The sequence below is a fragment of the Aspergillus foveolatus genome (assembly GCF_047715535.1).
Source record: "Aspergillus foveolatus strain CBS 279.81 unplaced genomic scaffold BDW70scaffold_139, whole genome shotgun sequence".
In the NCBI taxonomy this organism is placed as follows: Eukaryota; Fungi; Ascomycota; class Eurotiomycetes; order Eurotiales; family Aspergillaceae; genus Aspergillus; species Aspergillus foveolatus.
In genome coordinates this window covers 6,216-23,534 of record NW_027396203.1, presented here as the reverse complement: position 1 = coordinate 23,534, position 17,319 = coordinate 6,216, and the positions used below count along the sequence as shown (strand labels likewise).

The following is a 17,319-nucleotide window of genomic DNA, read 5'->3' as shown; positions in this document are numbered from 1 at the left end:
GGCTTGCCAGTCCTGTCCTTCCACCCTTTCTTAGAGATTCGACCGCCCCCTGGACATAATCCGATTGTGGTTATATTGACAATTGTACAAGCTGTCCAGGGTACCGCGCCGAGGGCAACAACATTAGGCGCCTTGATGATGTTCTAGTGCGCAGATTATTCTCATTGCCTGGCCAATCCTTAAGAATTGACTACGCACTCACCAATTGTACAGAGAAGAGGTCATCACGGGTCTGTCAGCTACAGAGAACGCTTAACTGCTTTGACGAGACAGCACCGACTCTTAAGATCGAGCCAAGATGCATGACCGTAATAAAGACGGTGCTCCTGATTGTTACAAGCACGGTACACCAATGCTGCGGCGATGTTCATCTTCTCATCAATGCTTTGTTTAATCACGGTTCAATTCACAGAGAAGACACGCGAGGGGTGGACAAAATGAGTATTTTGGGGAAGGACATGGGTTCGACCTCGTTATAGGATATTGATCAAGGGCTGATACATCCTCTTCTGGTTACTAACTAGCGGAGGTATCACTTTATCCTGATAATGCAAGTGCCCGACAGGACCTGAGAAGCCGGATACCGTACGAACGCCCACCGCCCCTAGCTCTCGGCATGCATGGTCCCATTGAGAATCGATTCGCTTTAAGTCAAAGATCAATTATCGTGTGCGGAATTTGCATGGAAAGCCTTCAGTTATTCAAGAAGTAGTAGTAGTACATTAATGAGATAGGTCGAATTGATTGCATGACCTTGTGGTATGGGATCTCTGACAGAAATTTATTTTGCTTGACCATGCACGCCTTAGCTCTACGATGAATAGGCCTTCCTAAGATCGCAGTCATGAACAGTTATCGGCCGAGAAGTCAGTTGGGCATAGATATCAAACCGTTTAGGGCAAAGGAACCCGAGATCGCGTGCGGTTTTCCTCGACTGGTCATGGTCGGCCTTCCCGTGACATCACCGATTTATTGACCGAAATCAGCCAAGAAATAGGACAGGTGGATTAGTAATGGATTTATTTTGAGTGACTCAAAGAGGTGTTGATCCGGTATCGGGGCAAATGTTCATGTTTTTGTTTACAATGCACCAGTAATCAAGAGTCTATTATGCGAGCAGTGATTGGCTACTTATGAACCTGATTACCGACAGTGACCAAATATTGCGATAAAGAACCAGGCGATACGCAGGCTCTGCTTCTCCGCGGATCACGTGGAGTGATTGCCCCTCAATGCTGATTGATAAGAATTGCGCTGACCAACCGCCAGCCGAGTCTCAAATTGGAGATCTCTGACTCTTTTGCTTGATCGCTTCCCCTCGCTACCTCAGCTCATTCATTTCATCGACTGCAATTCTCACATTCTCGCCTGATACCACGTCTTGCTCTCTCTCCGCAAACGCGCCAAAAATACTTCGACTTCCGCCGCCCTCCGAGACAGAAATCACTGATTGCCTCCGTTTCATCACCTCCCACTCATTTTTCCCGCGGAGACGATAGACGCCAGCGACAATGGCCCCGTCCTTCGTGAGCATCGACACAACCCCAGACTTCGACATGACGCCGACTTCCTCAAGGTCCGCCGACAGCGGTAAACGGACCCTCCTCCTCGCACCTCCCTCAATCGCCACCCAGGAAGATAAACTCCGCACTCTCTTCACAACGTACGACCGCAGCGCGACCGATCTTCAGATGCTTGACCGCGTCTCAGCGGGTTTTGTTTCTCTTCCAGCGAACACTTACGATCTCGTTCTCGTTCTTACAGGCACGGATGGCACCCGGCGCTCGGAGGCGCTGCAGCTGCTCAAGCGGGAGGTCTATGCGGCTGTTGTCCCGGCCATGAAGGGCGGTGCCAAGTTGCAGACGGAAGACAACTTCTTCGGGGAAGCCGAGGATCGGGAGGCGGTTCTTGCGGGGCTCGTGAAGAAAGACACCGGGTTTGAGAAGATGGATGTTGGAAACGGGGCTGCGGTGCCGTTGAGATTGGGAAGGAAGAAGAAGGCTGCGCCCGCTCCGGCCCCGGTTGTACAGCCGCCTCCGATCATCAGCTCCGATGATAACGACCTCAATGATGATGAGCTTATCGATGAGGATACCCTCTTGTCGGCGGACGACCTGAAGAGGCCGATTGTTCCACGTAAGTTCCTTGGGCCTGCATTTTTGACCTGCATCTTGCTAGAATTCACGACTAATGTCCTGCAGCTCCAGAGTGTCAGCCCAAGGCTGGAAAGCGACGTCGCGCCTGCAAGGACTGCACTTGCGGTCTCGCGGCCCAGATTGAAGCCGAAGATAGGGAGCGCCGCGAGACAGCGGACAAGAGTCTCAATGTCATGAAGCTCGAGTCTGACGATCTGAACGAATTAGACTTTACGGTGCAAGGGAAGACCGGGTCTTGCGGTAACTGCGCCCTCGGTGACGCCTTCAGATGTGACGGATGTCCCTTCATTGGTCTTCCAGCCTTCAAGCCGGGGCAGGAGGTCCAGATCTTGAATGACGTTGCCCAGCTCTAATCAGGCCGGGACTGGTCAAAGTTAATGGCATACTTGTTTTGGTTTCTGGCGGGGATATGCTCGGGGTTTGTGGAGTTTGCTTTCATGGGCTTTGATTTTTGATGAGCTTAGACAAAATCATCGTTGATTGCTGGAATTGGCATTTGGTCTGGTTTCGGATGTTTTTTCTCCTAGATAATGATATAAAGTTCCAAGTATCAAGTTGCTGCTTCTTTGTGCCTGAGTTAGGAAGATTGTGCTTGAAAAATGCTTGAATTCTATGATCTTATACTGAGACATTACATGCATGTGACCACCTGGACAGGTTCGGCTACCACCCAATCCTTGCAGCATATCTCTCAACCTTCTACAGACATTAATCAGGTTGCTGACAACAATCGACGCTAGGCGAAGACGGTGACAGCAACGAGAGTCGTCGAGGAATAAGCCCATCCTTCCCTAGGTATTTACCTCGGTTGCCCGTGTGCATCCGTGCCCGGGCCTACGTTAAACAGTTTCCCCAACTCTTGGTCATTTAATTTCGTCCAGGGACGCCACGGCGCTTTCGAAGTAACGTCACTTTCAACGCGGAGCCCGAAGGGGCCAGCTTGCAAAATTGGGCTCCTGCCGCTTCGCTGGCCGCTACTGAGGCAATCTCAGTTGGATCCTTCTCCCAATTCGTGGTCCTGCTTTCCTACACTTTCGTCGCAGCATCAAACAATCAGGGTGGCATGCGGTGGAAAACCGACAACTAGTTTCGATTTATGCCTCTGGCAAATGCTTCGGTTACTCTTAAAGGTGGCAGGAAGTCGGCCTGACAATGCCACCATGACCTCAGACGCCATTCAGAGATGACGACCGAAAGTATTTTGCAGATATTTTACCAGCCTTCATCCAGAGTCACTTGGTCGACGCCGAGTTCAACTAAGCGGGACCACCGGATATTTCAGTGTCTCAAAACCCCGCGACTGTGGCTGGATCATCTCCAAGATTCATTTAATAGCCCAAGAGACTAAAGCACATGATTTGATCTTCCTCGAATCAAAACGAAGCTATTTAATCTAGATTCATTGCACCAGGGTCCTACCCCGATTTTGCGTAGCTCCTGGGCAGGTACCGACATACCAAGCCTTGATGTTCGCAGTCATTGCCCAGGTTGGTATAGTTGCGTCCGTTTAAGGCTGATGTCTGTGCAACGGTTCTCACTGTTCGACCTTCAACTTGGGCTTTTTTTTTTGCCGGGGTGTGATCAAAATCCTGGATCAAGTTCTAGCCAGCACTGTGCTGTATCCAGGGACCAGTAGTCAATCCGCTTGCTCGTTTAGCGTTCGCTTATCTGAAATGAGACGTCCTGGGACCCAAAAGAAGCGAGGCTCGCTTGCTGTCGTTGTCCAAGTCACAGGCATGTGCTCCCTCTAGTCGGCATGGCATATAAGGGTCTCTCCTAGTGAGTTCTGGAAGGGTTTTTCCTTCCGAGTGTCACTGGCAAATCCACCCTCGTTTCTTTTTTTGGAGCTTAAGATTCAGACAGTCTCCCTTCACTCGTTCTTCATGGGAGCTTTCAAGATGAGGTTTAAGCCATCCTCTATCCTAACCGGCTTCCTAGCCCTAACAACAACACTCGCTACTCCTACAAGAGTCGCGCGGCAACCCACACTGTTCCAACGTGATTCTGCAGCAATCGTGAGCAAAATAGCCGAAATCAACACTCAGGTCCTCGCTCTGGGCTCTGACATCGCTGCTTACACCGGTGGTGACACCTCCGCAATTGAGGAATCGTCGAATCAGCTCATTGCTGTCATTGACTCGGGCACGGAGATCGTCCTGGCCGGCGACTCACTGACCAGCATCGAAGCCCTGGACCTTGTCACTCCCATTCTGGACTTGACTAGCGACGTGGATGCAACCATTGCGTCGCTGATTGACAAGAAAGATCTGGTTGTTGCGGCGGGTTCAGGACCAAGCGTCTATGCGCAGCTGACGGCACAATTAACTGCTGCCAACGCGTTTGCAGAGGCGCTGAGCAGTAAAGTTCCGGCCGCACTGAAGGATATTGCCGATGAGCTTTCCGCGGGGATTAGGGCCAGTATCCAGAAGGGAATTGATGCTTATGCGGATGTGGCTACTCCTACGACAACTAGCACTACTACTACGGCGACGTCCACCAGCACGTCTACTACTGAAACTACAACGACGACTGAGACCACGACGACTGAGACCACGACGACTGAGACCACGACAACTGAGACCACGACAACAGAGACCACGACAACTGAGACCACGACAACTGAGACCACGACAACTGAGACCACGACAACTGAGACCACGACGACTGATACCAGCACAACCACGGAGACAACCACGCCTACCGAGACCAGCACGTCCACCACTGAAACTACGACGACGACTGATACCACAACCACCGAGACCAGCACGACTACTGACACCACAAGCACAACTGAAACCACAAGCACAACTGAAACCACAACCTCTCCCACAAGCACCTCGACCACTTCCGAGCCCTGCGAAACAGAGACACAGGAGCCTGAGCCAACTACCACTCCTTGCGAAACGGAAACGGAGACGCCCCCTCCTTCTTCGACGACGGAGCCATGCGAAACCGACTCTGAGACGCCAGAGCCAACCAGTACTCCGTGTGATACTGAAACAGAGACCCCTCCTCCTTCTACTTCAGAGCCCTGTGAGACCGAGAGCGAGACTCCACCCCCGTCAAGCACCACGCCATGCGAGACCGAAAGCGAAACCCTTCCTCCATCTACTTCAGAGCCTTGCGAGACCGAAACGGAGACCCCGCCCCCCTCAACTACCGAGACCGACGAGCCTGAGCCAACAAAGACAGAGTCGTCGACCGAACCACCCACTGGCCCAGGACACACCAAACCCCCAGCCCCAGAGCCAACTGATTCTAGTTCGACAACCCTTGTCCCCACGACCTCGCAAACAGGCGTCTCACCAGCACCCACGGGCGGAAGCTCGGACGAGAACGAAACTAGTCCCGAACCAGAGACCCCATCCGATACTGACACTAGCCCCGAGGCCCCTGAGTCCAGTGGCGGCGACTCGGAGGAGACTGAGCCTGTAACCCAGCCTGAGGCCCCTAGCAATACTGATACTGGCCCCGCTGCCCCGGAGTTCACTGGCGCTGCGGCTATGAATGAGCTGAGGTCTTCCCTTCTTGGTGCGATGGTGATCGGAGGTGTGATTATGGTTCTATAGGCAGGCAGGTGTGATGCTGTGGTTCCTAAGTTAATGTTTATTATTAATATAGTTGAATGCTCTATAGTACTTCTGATCAACTAGGCTATTCCTATCTTACTACATAATTTGACTAGTCATATAAGTTTAAGACGCATTAACAAAAACGGAGGTAGTCAGGAATCCGTAGAGCAACCGTAGTGCCTGCACTGTTCATTGGGACGGAGGTTAAAGCCAGAATGCCGTAACCTAGCATTCCTCTATTCGTTAAGATATTTCACTAACCGGAAACCCAGAAATCACTGAAGCATCCTCCAGATCCTTCCATCTACACACAATAGAAATGCTTGCATAACAAGTTATATTGGATATATCTTTTCCCGAGGGAGCCGGTCAGTGCACAATCATCCTGTGCCCGCCTTTGTAGTGTAGGGATACATTCTTTTCAAGTGTTGTGCTCTTCATCTCCTAGTTGCCGAGAGTAAGATAACAACTCTCTGATTAGGGTTCTTCGTTCGCTGCCTTACCACTCAGGCCCTTGACCTCGGCAGCTGCCGCGAGCACAGCTCTGCCTTGACTGCCTCCGCCGGGTCTGCCTCCCTCCCATTAAGAACAGAAGTGCCGGTCACTCTCTCTCTGCGCTACTGGAACACTACCAAATCTCAAGACTCATCATATGCCTGACTTAGACGCACTGATTAGGTCCACCACAGGACATATGAGCGCAGAATTTATGGGCGCCATCACGATGGGCGTGTTTGGGTCAGGTGGGATTCTTAAATTATGAATATGGAAACTTTCCGGCAGCGATTGCATAGTTATAATATAACTGCACTCATATTGTCCTATAGTACCTCCCGTCGTTAGAATATGTGTGGTTTGTTCTTTCTATGTTAGCTGTAGCTTAACTGTCCTGCGCTTTCCTAGGATGCATCCACAACTCTTGAGGAATACCATTACCAATCTAATTTAGTCAAAGCAAAGAGTAGCTAGCCTTTAAGAAACCTGTTTTATCTCATCCTTGATTTGCTTACCCCTTGACAAGCCAGTAAACAAAAGTTATGATGAAAATTGGCAGTCAATATGAACTTGACCAAAGCGACCGTCAGAAATAGACATTACTTGCCCCTGAACGTCTATATGGGAGTCATCATTAGCCTCTGCCCTTTCACATAACTTGTTAATATATATCATTGAAAATAACTGGTTGCCAACGACCATTAGGTCACGGTTCAGCTAGGAAGCGTACGACTACCCCTAGACAGCCTGGAGCATGGCTGCCTCGCCCCATATTACGGGATACTATTCAAACCAAGCCAATAATCGCTCCGCTATGTCGATTGTTACCTTATCACAGCCCCAAGAAAATCCATCTGGCCGCTGTGCTGGAACATTCAAACCTTGATCTGGGCTCTGATTACCGACCGGATATCCGATTCCGTGCAAGGAAACTTGATGTTCAAGCTGAAGACGCCTACAATTCAACATTTGAGAGACTCCCCGACCAAAGTCACTGATTTAATGAGTATCCTGGCCTGCTTGAATGCTCCCAAACGCGGGGTTCAGCCCGCCAAGAAGCCGGGGGTGAGACCGCAGGAAGCGGGGTTCACACTGTGTGATGGAATCCATCCAATAGCATCAGGAGATTCCCGTCGCCGAGAACCCTCAGCATTATCCTCCTGGACAAACATGGTTAAGCGTACTGTGGGCTGACACCTTTCTAGGTCCCACTGGGGAGCTCGCGTGGATCCGATCCGGGGAATCCAAGGCCCACCCCCAGACTCCTCCTGAAGGATGGGGAGCACTGAAGCTTTGACGGCGAGGTCCACAAAAGGCCCACCACGATGGTAACTTAATAGAGATGTCATGTTAACTGTCACGATTTTTCGGCTGAGCCGGGCATAGGTGCGGGATATTCCCAAGTGACAGATAGGAAAGGAGAAAATCAGGCCACGCACCCATCCCTGGAACGCGCAGCCGCTGACGCATCGTGCGACGATTTGAGTGGCCTGAAATATGCGATCGGTCTTTGGACGGGTTGGTCGGTGGTGAGGCATTAATGCGTCTGATATATGCCTGGATCCTGGCCTCCGTGCCAGTGTGATTGGATGCAACCTTGTCGGGTCTGATACGGAATGAGGTCACGAGTTGCCCCTGACTGGATTGGACGGTGTACGAGTACTTCTGCGCCCCTCCTTTGAAGGAGAGCTGAGAGGAGAGGAGGCAGTTGGTTAATCGTTGCGTATAAAGAGAGAATTCATTAAAATATTCACTCAATAATTCATTCAGTTCGCCATAGTCCCAAAGTTTCATAGAAAAGCAAGAGAAAGAATGTAACGCCCGCTGTCAGATGATCCCATCCATCCCAGTTCATTCCTATCGAGTCGTATCCTTCCAGTTGCCAGCCTGCCCACCCGTGCATTTGTACGAACAACAAAAAGAAAGAATGTGCAATGGTAGATGATGCCGTCTATCGCAAAGACAGTCAAGTTCCGCCTCTAGGTCTAGGCTCAACCACGTCTTTATGTAGAGTTTCGGTAGAGTTTCGCAAAGAAATAAGTGAAGGGCCAGCTATACTGGGACACGCCGCATAAATTTCATCGTTAAATAAACCGCAACGGCTGTAGTGTATGCTCCGCCTCCAGCGGTGATCCAGACTGGTCGGTGGGCGGCGAACGAGGTCCCGACGAGAGCTGCTCGCTGGCGTCGCTTCTCTGGTTGACGTTAGAAAGTCCAGGCGAGAGGATACGATAATGAGGGAGGATGAAGAATGGCCATACCAGTGTTGATGAATCTGTTCCTCAAAGTCGCCAACTGGGTCCTAAACCATCCTCCAGCCGGACCGCTGGCGCTGGAGAGGGACTGAACAACTTGAGGGGCGGACATTTTGATAGAGTTTCGAACTCGCTGTTCGTAGAGATGATAGAATAGTTATGGAGCTAGAACAATTATTATAGACAATGATGAGTGATGGTCGAGAAAGTCGATTCACTGAGCTTCTAGGATGTGAGACTGTCCGGGTCGCACAAGGTTTATATGTCATCCCAGCCCTCCGTTGCGGGGTAAGTCACTGGACGTTGCCGCTCACCCTGGAGACTCGTCCACTCTCCCTAGCTTTCTCTCTCTGTGATTATTGGACCGTTTGGCGATGTTGGGTGGCAAGTTATTGGCGCCTTGGTCGTCGTATCAGTGGCTCCGGGCCAGATGAAACGGCGATGAATGAGAGACGAGGTGACTTCAAGGGGCGACGATCAGATCCGTCGGTTCACTGTCTGCAGGTCTGATTATTTGTTTGTGTTATTGGTTCTAATTGTGTGAGCGTGGATATTGCCGCGTGCCTTCCCAAGGAAACCAGCTTGTCATATTTGACAACTCAAGCTTGCTGGGTCGCCTCATCCACGCCGACTGACGCTGACGGATGGTTCAGAGACGCCTGATATTGTGCAGCCAGCAAGCCATTCTGCCAGTGGTCAATAGTGTGCAGCTATAGGTCGGGTTTAATGTCCCGTGGAAGCTGGTGGGCATATCCCCGGTGTTAGTCCTGACATGCCAGGCTCAAACAACTTTCAGGTCTCCTGTCAATGGTATCCAGGACTTTCTTTTCAGGCATATTGTATCCTCATCGAACCCTTTTCAACAGACAATTATACTGACAGATAAGCGTTGATAGTTCGATAGTTGCCCTAAGGCATTTGGACGTATCCCGGACCGGACACACGACGCCCACGAGAGCTCGATGACGACATCTAGCCGGACAAACCTGCACGTTCCAAGAAAGATACTGTGAAAACAGAATGGCTGGTGGTCACATAGACATGGAAGGGAACATGGGCCGCTTGTTTCCATCCTGATAGGCCTGGAGACTTGTTTTCCAACGGAATAGACAGCCATCTCTTGAGCGGGTCAAGGAAGCCTGGACCACAATGGAAGTCTTGGGTCGGCTGCTCAGTTTCAAGGATCGTCAGAGTGTTCCCAAGGTCAACGAAGGAAAGACGTTGCTTATCTGTGGACATTCCGCCCAGATTATCACGTCAATACCAACCTGCTTACCTGCTCAACCTTGGTATACCTATTTGAAACTAAGTTTGTAGTGCAGTTGGTGCCCCGGAACAGCAGACGAACAACCGGCTAAGGTCAACGGTATGCCCAAGTTTCTGATCTCCAACTATCCTCTTCTGTCATTGCTAATGCCTTGATATTTACCGCAGTGACCTTCCGACGGCCTCGATCCTCACAAGCCAAAACCTAGACCCGATGCTCGTGTAATTACAGCTCGACCTTGGTATACATAAGACCGGGACCCAAGTCCATGGTCGAAGCACTGTCTATACCTCAGCGTTCCAATATTACTCTTGATCACATTAAACTTGAACATCGGCCGAGCATGTTCGGTATTCCACAACCACCTCTAGTCCGCTAGGCAATCCCGCAGCCCGCTTGGGCCAGTTCGCTCTATAGGCTACTCAATGGCCGAATGACCAGCTTACTGGCCGAGTAGAGCTCATCATAACTCCACTTTGAGGTGGCCATGCGCAGCCACCCACTTGTTCTCCCAACACCAGTATCCTACGCGGGCTGCGTCTTCCGTTTGTCTATTCATTGCTGGTCTGATTATCCCAATACCTTAAATTACTATAATCACTCTACATCGTGGTAAGAGTGCAACTGACTTTATCGACCAAATTGTCCTTTGATATAAGTCGAAGAGTAACTCGATAACGGTTTGAGATTGATATCATTCACACTGTGACTAGAATAACCGGTAGAGGCGATGCGAAGCTGTAAATGGTAGGTTTGAGGTGTCTAGTTTTCGTGAAATTTTACCCCAAGGTCTATTCGAGAATATTCGAGGCCAACACTGTTACCCACGCGAGGATGCCAGTAACTATTTAACACAATGTAAGCCCTCCGACCGTGGCCCCGAGCAGAGAACTTGTCTTCAAAGTCTTCCGCACTTGAAGAGGCCAAGAAGACTCCCTTCCTAGTTGTCTAAGTACGTTCGCTTCTGAAAAGACCTGGGCGACGGTGCAATATCAATACTCGCGTATTGTATAGGCCAAGGCTACTCTTCTTGCACTCAATCCGTCCCCTAAAATCACCGGACTCGCCTCTCACGGCCAAGGTACATTAGTCCCAAACGCTCTGGGCCATTGGTGCGATGTATTACGGTATAAGACTTAACACCTGCAGTGCCGTTCTGCGTCTGCTGCATGGTCTTTCTCCCGCTGGAAAAGGCTGTCTCCGGCTTCCGTAAAACGAGCTTTTAATTTCCGTAATGCGCCACTGACCAAATGACCAGCATTGATTGCGGAATTTTCTTCCCTTATCCTCCCTTATCCTATGTTTGGGGTTATAGAAAATTGAAGAACAAGCTTAAAGCGGGCACTATTGTGAACACACTGCGGTCATAGTGCATAACGGAATAGGTTTACTAATGACCAGCTTACTTTGGAAAAATATCATTAGCGGGGTTCGTCACTTGCATAATGGTTCTGTTGTTGATACCTTACTGGGTAAGCGTACACTGGGAAGGGAAAAAGGCACGGGGAGGGAAACTTATCTTGCCTGCAGCCTCCCCACGTAGTAGTATCAGGTCAATTTTCCCGCATCATCTCTCCTGTGGTTGTAAAAACGCAGGCTCAATGGTTCAGTTTATATCACTTCCCGCATAAGTGCTTTGCTGCTTTGCGATTTTTACTACTTATACCATTTCGCCAACTACAAAGTCCAGAGGCTCATGGTAGAGGGCTCGACTGTCAGCCTCATGGTTTACGTGTCCAGGGCATGTCTTCCACAATGCTGGCTGCAAATTTTACCCGCTTACTGTTCTGCCCGACGGCATTAAGGGCAGAAGGCTGGTAGGGGCTGGGTAGGGGCAGTTCCTGCCGTGAACCGATGGCATAGCGCATGCATTTGCTATAGGGCTGGCAAAACATGCTCACTACCACTTGCAAGGTGGGGCTCGCTGTTTCGCAGCCATTAGTTTTTACTTACCATACCATAGGGTAATGGGTCCACGTACAAGCTGCCGCCATGCCTTTGAGATAGGTCAAAACGTATGGTATCAACGGTCATCAGATAGCGAGAACACTTACAAGTTACCGTGGCAATTCCAAATGGATACCCCGTAGCATGCTATTGGTAATCGTCTTTTGGGTGGTTTCTACTGAAGACGCATGATTCTCTGCATGATGATGCAGAGAACTCGACGAAGATTAGAAACACCAAAGAATAAAAATAACAGAGGAATAAGAGTAAGAAGGGACAACAATCTGCAGTAAATAGGCCGTTGCCTAGATGCATGATGGTCAATTTGTTTGATAAGTATAATGACCAGGAAGCCCTCTCCCAGTGAAGTAAGTCGGGACCATAGACCAAAGGGTTCCAACAAAGGTATCTATACTTTGTCCATTGAAGGCAAGGGCGCTGAAAACCTTAGCGCTGAAGGGGTCACCATGATGTAGACTTGTCCAATCACGTAGTGAATTCTGGAAGTGCGTAGATATGTAGTATAATGGCACAATTGGCAATTGGCAATTGGCAGAGTGGCAGGTGACTGAGTCTGTCCTCTTTGATGAAGATGGGAATCGATGAGGGGAGGTGGTGGAGAAAGACTCGCTGACGGGTGCATGGGATTGGAACTGGTCAATCCATGAGAGTGTGAACATACGTTGGCGGCCTGGCCAGGACGGGAACTTTGGCAGTGGCGCCCCTAATGCACGTGCCAGCCATTCACTTGCGCAGCGTAGCCCGAAAGAGGTGTCACTTACCGAGTTGGGAATGGGCAGCGGGTTGGCAGTTGCCGGATCAGCCAAGAGCAATACGAGACGGTCGCAGCAACTGCAGTTGCAGCCGCACGAAGAGCGCAGCCAGACTAGTCGAAATTGAGCGTGCCCACGGTATAGCAGCTTGGCATGCCAGTTTCAGAACAGGGAGAGGGCAGGGCCTGCTGCAAGACTTGAGAGTGAGTTCCGCAAGCGTCAAAGCCAAATATCCAACCATATCAATAGACGGACGGCCCATATTCAGAACGTCAACATTGGTCCTTAGTTGGAGGATCTTCGATGTACAGCAGCTGAATGAGAAAAGACAGACTCGTTGCGACTCTAGTCCATCTGGGAGAAGAAAGGCGATCTTCTAGGAGTAGAGAGCGAAGAGAGGGTAGAAGAGGCAAAGCGGTGTCAAGAAGATGGCAGGTACTAATAATCAATATCGAGACGATCCGAGAATGCAAGGAATATGTGTGAGGGGGCCCAAAACCAAATTGAGAAAGGCTTTGTCGGTTTATGTGTCTAGGAAAAGGTGGAAGAGAAGGAAGGTCTCTCTTCAGGCCTAACTAGAGAACCCTTCAAGCCGTCCGATCCAAGGCTATGGTTCGATGGTCATGCACAAGCAGAAGATGCGAAGAAAGCATGTACTTCTAGGTATGACAAGGAATCAACCTTGGAAGACAGAAACTCTTCGTTTTGAGAAACAAGCGACCTCCAGATCAAGCTCTCTTCTCTTTAGAGCGTCTGATCTTGCCCGAAGCCCCTGGCATGGTGTGGCCCTGCGGAAAACAGCCGTTCAACGGCCTCCTTGTCTCTATACAGCTTGTGATGGTGGGAGTACTGGAAACATGTTTCGAGATTAGGGTGTGCCTTTGACTTTTGATCCAGAATGCTATATCTGCAATAGATTCTTGTTCATCCTAATCCCCGGTCTCGGTAATCAGATTCGCGATCTCGATTTAGATCCTATTTATAGATTAATCGAACCGCTTCTCCGAAGCCCATGTTGATGCATGTCAAGCCTAGGATCCAATCGCAGGGGTATGTAGAGTGCATGGACCCATTTCTCCGACGTACAGGAGGTGGTACGAGCATTGCACAGGCACGAAGCAAGGTAATATTGCCCGACTATCAATATCGTCCCATCGGCCTAGCACTGCTAGTGGAAAGCTCTGGCCCAGAATCTCAACTCGGCGCTCTGCTTACCGTCAGTTGGCATTGGCCAACGCAGGATGTGGATCAGCCAGGGGCAGCCTGTCGCTTACTCGAACTGTGCGAGCCTTGTTTGCTTCTGTTACGCGGCACCTATCACGAACTTTCGCCTGCAGTACAAGGCCTGGAGAGCAACACGAGGGGTAGAGTGCCAGGTCAGTGGATCTGTCAGCCGGGATTGAAATACTGCGCTTTATCTTGGGAGTTTTTCCCGCGAAATATCGCGAAGGAAACTCGACCCCCTTCACGACCGCTTTCGCAACCATTGCATACCCAAGAATAAGTATACTCAGGATTTTCTTGCTCACCTAGCATATTCGCCTAGCTTGCCACTCAAAATGACCGCCACACCTGATGATCCAAGATCGCAGACCGTCGTCGATCCCTCCAAGGAGCAGGGCAGCGCCCCCACTCCCTTCGACGTCCTGACCTCAGCCCTATCTTTTCCTACCAGGGACCAGGAGCAATGGTGGCGCAAGACCGGCCCAATGCTCGGCCAGATGCTCGCCTCGTCTGGCTATACCCTCGATCAACAGTATCGGCACCTCACCTTCTACTATAACCAACTCATTCCCCGCCTCGGCCCGCACCCAGCAACATTCCATTCCAGTCTGACTGTTAGCGGGTTGCCCATGGAGTTCAGCATCAACTACCAGCATAAGGGTGCGCATCCAATGGTCCGGATTGGTGCTGAACCTATCGACTCCTTTTCGGGGACGGAACGGGACCCATTTAACCAGATCCCGCCGGCCGAGATGGTAAACCACTTCGCCAGAGCGGGAATCAGAGGATTCGATCCGCAGCTTTATGCGTACTTCGAGCCGAAGCATACTCTCACTCGTGAGCAGCAAGCCAGGCTACCGAAAGAAGTGCCTGGTGGTCACAAATTAAAGACGCAATATGCTTTCGGATTCGATTTCAAGGGTGATGAGGTTTCACTGAAGGGGTATAGCTACCCCGGGTTGAAAGCCACAATGGCAGGCCAGGAAGTTGCGCAGCTCGTTAGAGACGGGGTCAAGGACCTGAAAGACCAGGGGAAACTGGACTGCACCGAGGCCTGGGCGGCTGTGGAAGCGTACATGACTGAGCTGAACGGCTGGGGTTACCACAACCTCTGGGCGTGGGATTACGTCTCACCTGCGAAATCGCGTCTCAAGTTTTATTCCTTCGTCATGGATGTCACCGACAAGACTAAGCTCGAGGAGCTCTGGACATTGAATGGCCGCGCCACCAGCCCGGCACATCAAGAGGGTCTACGGTATCTCAAAGAGCTCTGGGATATTATCGACCTGAAGAACGTCGGCAAGAGAGACCTCCCAGCCGATGCGCCTCAGATCCCAGAGGATGCAGCGCCTATGGTATGGAACTATGAGATGACGGCGGGCAATCCCTTGCCGTTCGGCAAGGGCTACTTTCCGCTGCAAGGGCTCAACGATGCAGGCTGTATCCAGAAGCTCGTCAAGTTCTTTGAGTTAATGGGGTGGAAGGATCTCGCGGCCAAGTACCCGGAGACTGTTCAGTCGTTCTAGTATGTCTTCATTCTCTGCCTTTCGTGTCAAACGTAATGAATTATGCTAACGCTGCTGCTTACTTGTCTAGTCCCGACCTCGATCTGTCCAAGACATCACATCTGCTGATGTGGGTTTCGTACACTTATTCGGAGAAGACAGGGGTTTATCTGAGCATTTACAATCATCCTTGTCCGGGGAAATAGTGCAGTGCCTGATAATTCTGCCTCGTACATTGGACATGGCCTATACCTTAAGCACATCTTGGGTTTCTTTGGAATAGTCATCATCCTAGGCTTCTAAATTCAGTACATTATTTTTCCACTTATTTCTTTTAGTGTCTCCTCTGAAAGCTTTCGGGACGCCTTTCGAGCTCTGGGAGAAAGTAAAACAACGTCCACGTTCGCAAAGAGAAGACTCGCATACTAAGGACTTGGTGCACACCGTGTAGCCATTGACTAAGGTAGTGGTTGATCACAAGAATGAAGAGTTAGGGCTGGCGTGGGTCCATCCCAATTACCGGTAGTCGCTCAAGAACACAAGACGTCACGTGAATAGGATCGGGGTCGCGTCCCGAAGGTCGTCCCCATTCTTCTCAGCGCCTTTCCAGGATCCCAAGAGAATGCGAGCGGACGCTGCCCGGCCTCGACGAACTGGCGCACCCGATTACGATGACCCGTCCTTCTGGGACACGAGATTTGCGACTGGCCAGGATGTTGGCGAATGGCTGAACCCGGGCGAAGTCCTCCTGGACGCTCTTCTCTCTTTCCACGAAAGCGGGCCGACCGCAGCACAGCCCAGCACGCCGAAAGTCCTCCACCTTGGCCCTGGGATATCGAAACTTGGAAGTAGAGTTCGGGATGCGTTTGTTGCGCGGGGATGGAAAGCAGATGGGATTGTGGTAGGATCTTTTGCTTCGATTAGGACGGCCGTGACCGGTTGGCTAACCGCTTTTGCTTAGAACGCCGACTTCTCCTCCGAAGCTGTCCGCCTTGGTCAGGAGGGTGAGAAGACGCAGGACCCCTCGCACGCAATGCACTGGATACAAACGGATCTCCGATCGTGGACCGACGTGTCGCGCCTCCTCCCCGCCGGGCCCTTCGAGGCGATCATCGACAAGAGTACAAGCGATGCAATTGCCACATCTAGCCCAGTGACGTTCACCGGCGCATCTGCCGATACGTCAGCGGTCTGTCCAGTCATCAAGGATATTCTTAAGAACGCAAAGGAAGCAGGCGAAGGGATAACACTTCCAGCAATTGAGCTTCTGGGTCTGCACCTTGTTCCCTTAACGAAAAAGGGGTCAAAATGGTTCGTACTATCGTACTCGGCCTTTAGGTTTGAGGACGTACCCAGGCTATCTAGCTTCTGGGAGATTGTTGGTCGCATGCCTCTTGAGGCGCCGGGTGGGCGGACCGCGTCCGGAGCTCAGGCACCGGCGGTTTATCATTGGGTTTATACACTGCAGCGGAGGTAGACTGCGCCGTAGCCAGCAATTATGTTGCCAAAATCTGGAACCTGGTCGATGCCAGGGGTCTGAGTTACCGTATGGCGAAGTTAAAGGCAGGGGGATTTAACTCCATCGCTCCTCAAGGAGCATTTTCCGCAATTTCCGGGGTACCTGGCCTTTAATAACGATAGAGAAATTACGCAGCGGTATCACTTCGCCCTCCCAGGGGCATTGTCGCAACGGCGAATGACCTCGAAACGACCATTTTATGCATTATTCCCAATGTGGCCAACTTAACCTAGAGCGTGAACAATGCCAGTGTCGTCTTATTACTTAGATCTTACATTGTACCAAGGGCTCTACAATGGGCCGCTCGTCCAGTTACCAGTTGTATACAGACTGCTAGGTCTCCGAAGCGACCTTGTGCCATAGTTGCCGAATCTCAAGACAATGCATGAGAAGCCTTGGAGTGGCACGAGGTCAGTCTGCCGTGTTGAAGGAAATCATGGTTCCTGTTTTGGCTCAGAGTTGGACCCGTTGATACATACTGGGTGACGCCCCGTGGGACAACCGCTGAGGAGAGGATATCTTTCTAATACTTGCAAGTATATGCTATATCTAGGTATAGATCTATCTACTATCGGCAAACACATCAAGACAACTAACTCGAACACC

General features: G+C 50.7%; 5 protein-coding genes across 5 annotated transcripts; 4 read left to right on the top strand and 1 right to left on the bottom strand.

The window, feature by feature from the left end:
• The first annotated feature begins 1,224 nt into the window (after positions 1–1,224).
• On the top strand, positions 1,225–2,727 carry BDW70DRAFT_145387 (Fe-S cluster assembly protein dre2). Its single transcript, XM_073738417.1, has 2 exons — positions 1,225–2,136; positions 2,202–2,727. The coding sequence occupies exons 1-2, from the start codon at positions 1,512–1,514 to the stop codon at positions 2,507–2,509; spliced, it is 933 nt and encodes a 310-aa protein (XP_073590937.1). The 5' UTR covers positions 1,225–1,511; the 3' UTR covers positions 2,510–2,727.
• Positions 2,728–4,054: 1,327 nt separating this feature from the next.
• Positions 4,055–5,725, top strand: BDW70DRAFT_164791 (hydrophobic surface binding protein A-domain-containing protein; the record flags this gene model as incomplete). The annotated part of the gene is made up of 1 exon (XM_073741554.1): positions 4,055–5,725. One exon carries the CDS (start codon positions 4,055–4,057, stop codon positions 5,723–5,725), a length of 1,671 nt encoding a protein of 556 aa, XP_073590936.1.
• A 2,221-nt stretch (positions 5,726–7,946) lies between these two features.
• On the bottom strand, positions 7,947–8,734 carry BDW70DRAFT_145384 (uncharacterized protein). The gene is made up of 2 exons (XM_073738416.1): positions 8,485–8,734; positions 7,947–8,418 (listed from the first exon to the last, which is right to left on the bottom strand). Exons 1-2 carry the CDS (start codon positions 8,588–8,590, stop codon positions 8,276–8,278), a joined length of 249 nt encoding a protein of 82 aa, XP_073590935.1. The 5' UTR covers positions 8,591–8,734; the 3' UTR covers positions 7,947–8,275.
• A 5,055-nt stretch (positions 8,735–13,789) lies between these two features.
• On the top strand, positions 13,790–15,814 carry BDW70DRAFT_22284 (aromatic prenyltransferase). Its single transcript, XM_073743531.1, has 2 exons — positions 13,790–15,214; positions 15,286–15,814. The coding sequence occupies exons 1-2, from the start codon at positions 14,025–14,027 to the stop codon at positions 15,398–15,400; spliced, it is 1,305 nt and encodes a 434-aa protein (XP_073590934.1). The 5' UTR covers positions 13,790–14,024; the 3' UTR covers positions 15,401–15,814.
• BDW70DRAFT_22281 (uncharacterized protein) lies at positions 15,609–17,022 on the top strand. The gene is made up of 2 exons (XM_073743530.1): positions 15,609–16,095; positions 16,156–17,022. Exons 1-2 carry the CDS (start codon positions 15,817–15,819, stop codon positions 16,669–16,671), a joined length of 795 nt encoding a protein of 264 aa, XP_073590933.1. The 5' UTR covers positions 15,609–15,816; the 3' UTR covers positions 16,672–17,022.
• The last annotated feature ends 297 nt before the right edge of the window (positions 17,023–17,319 follow it).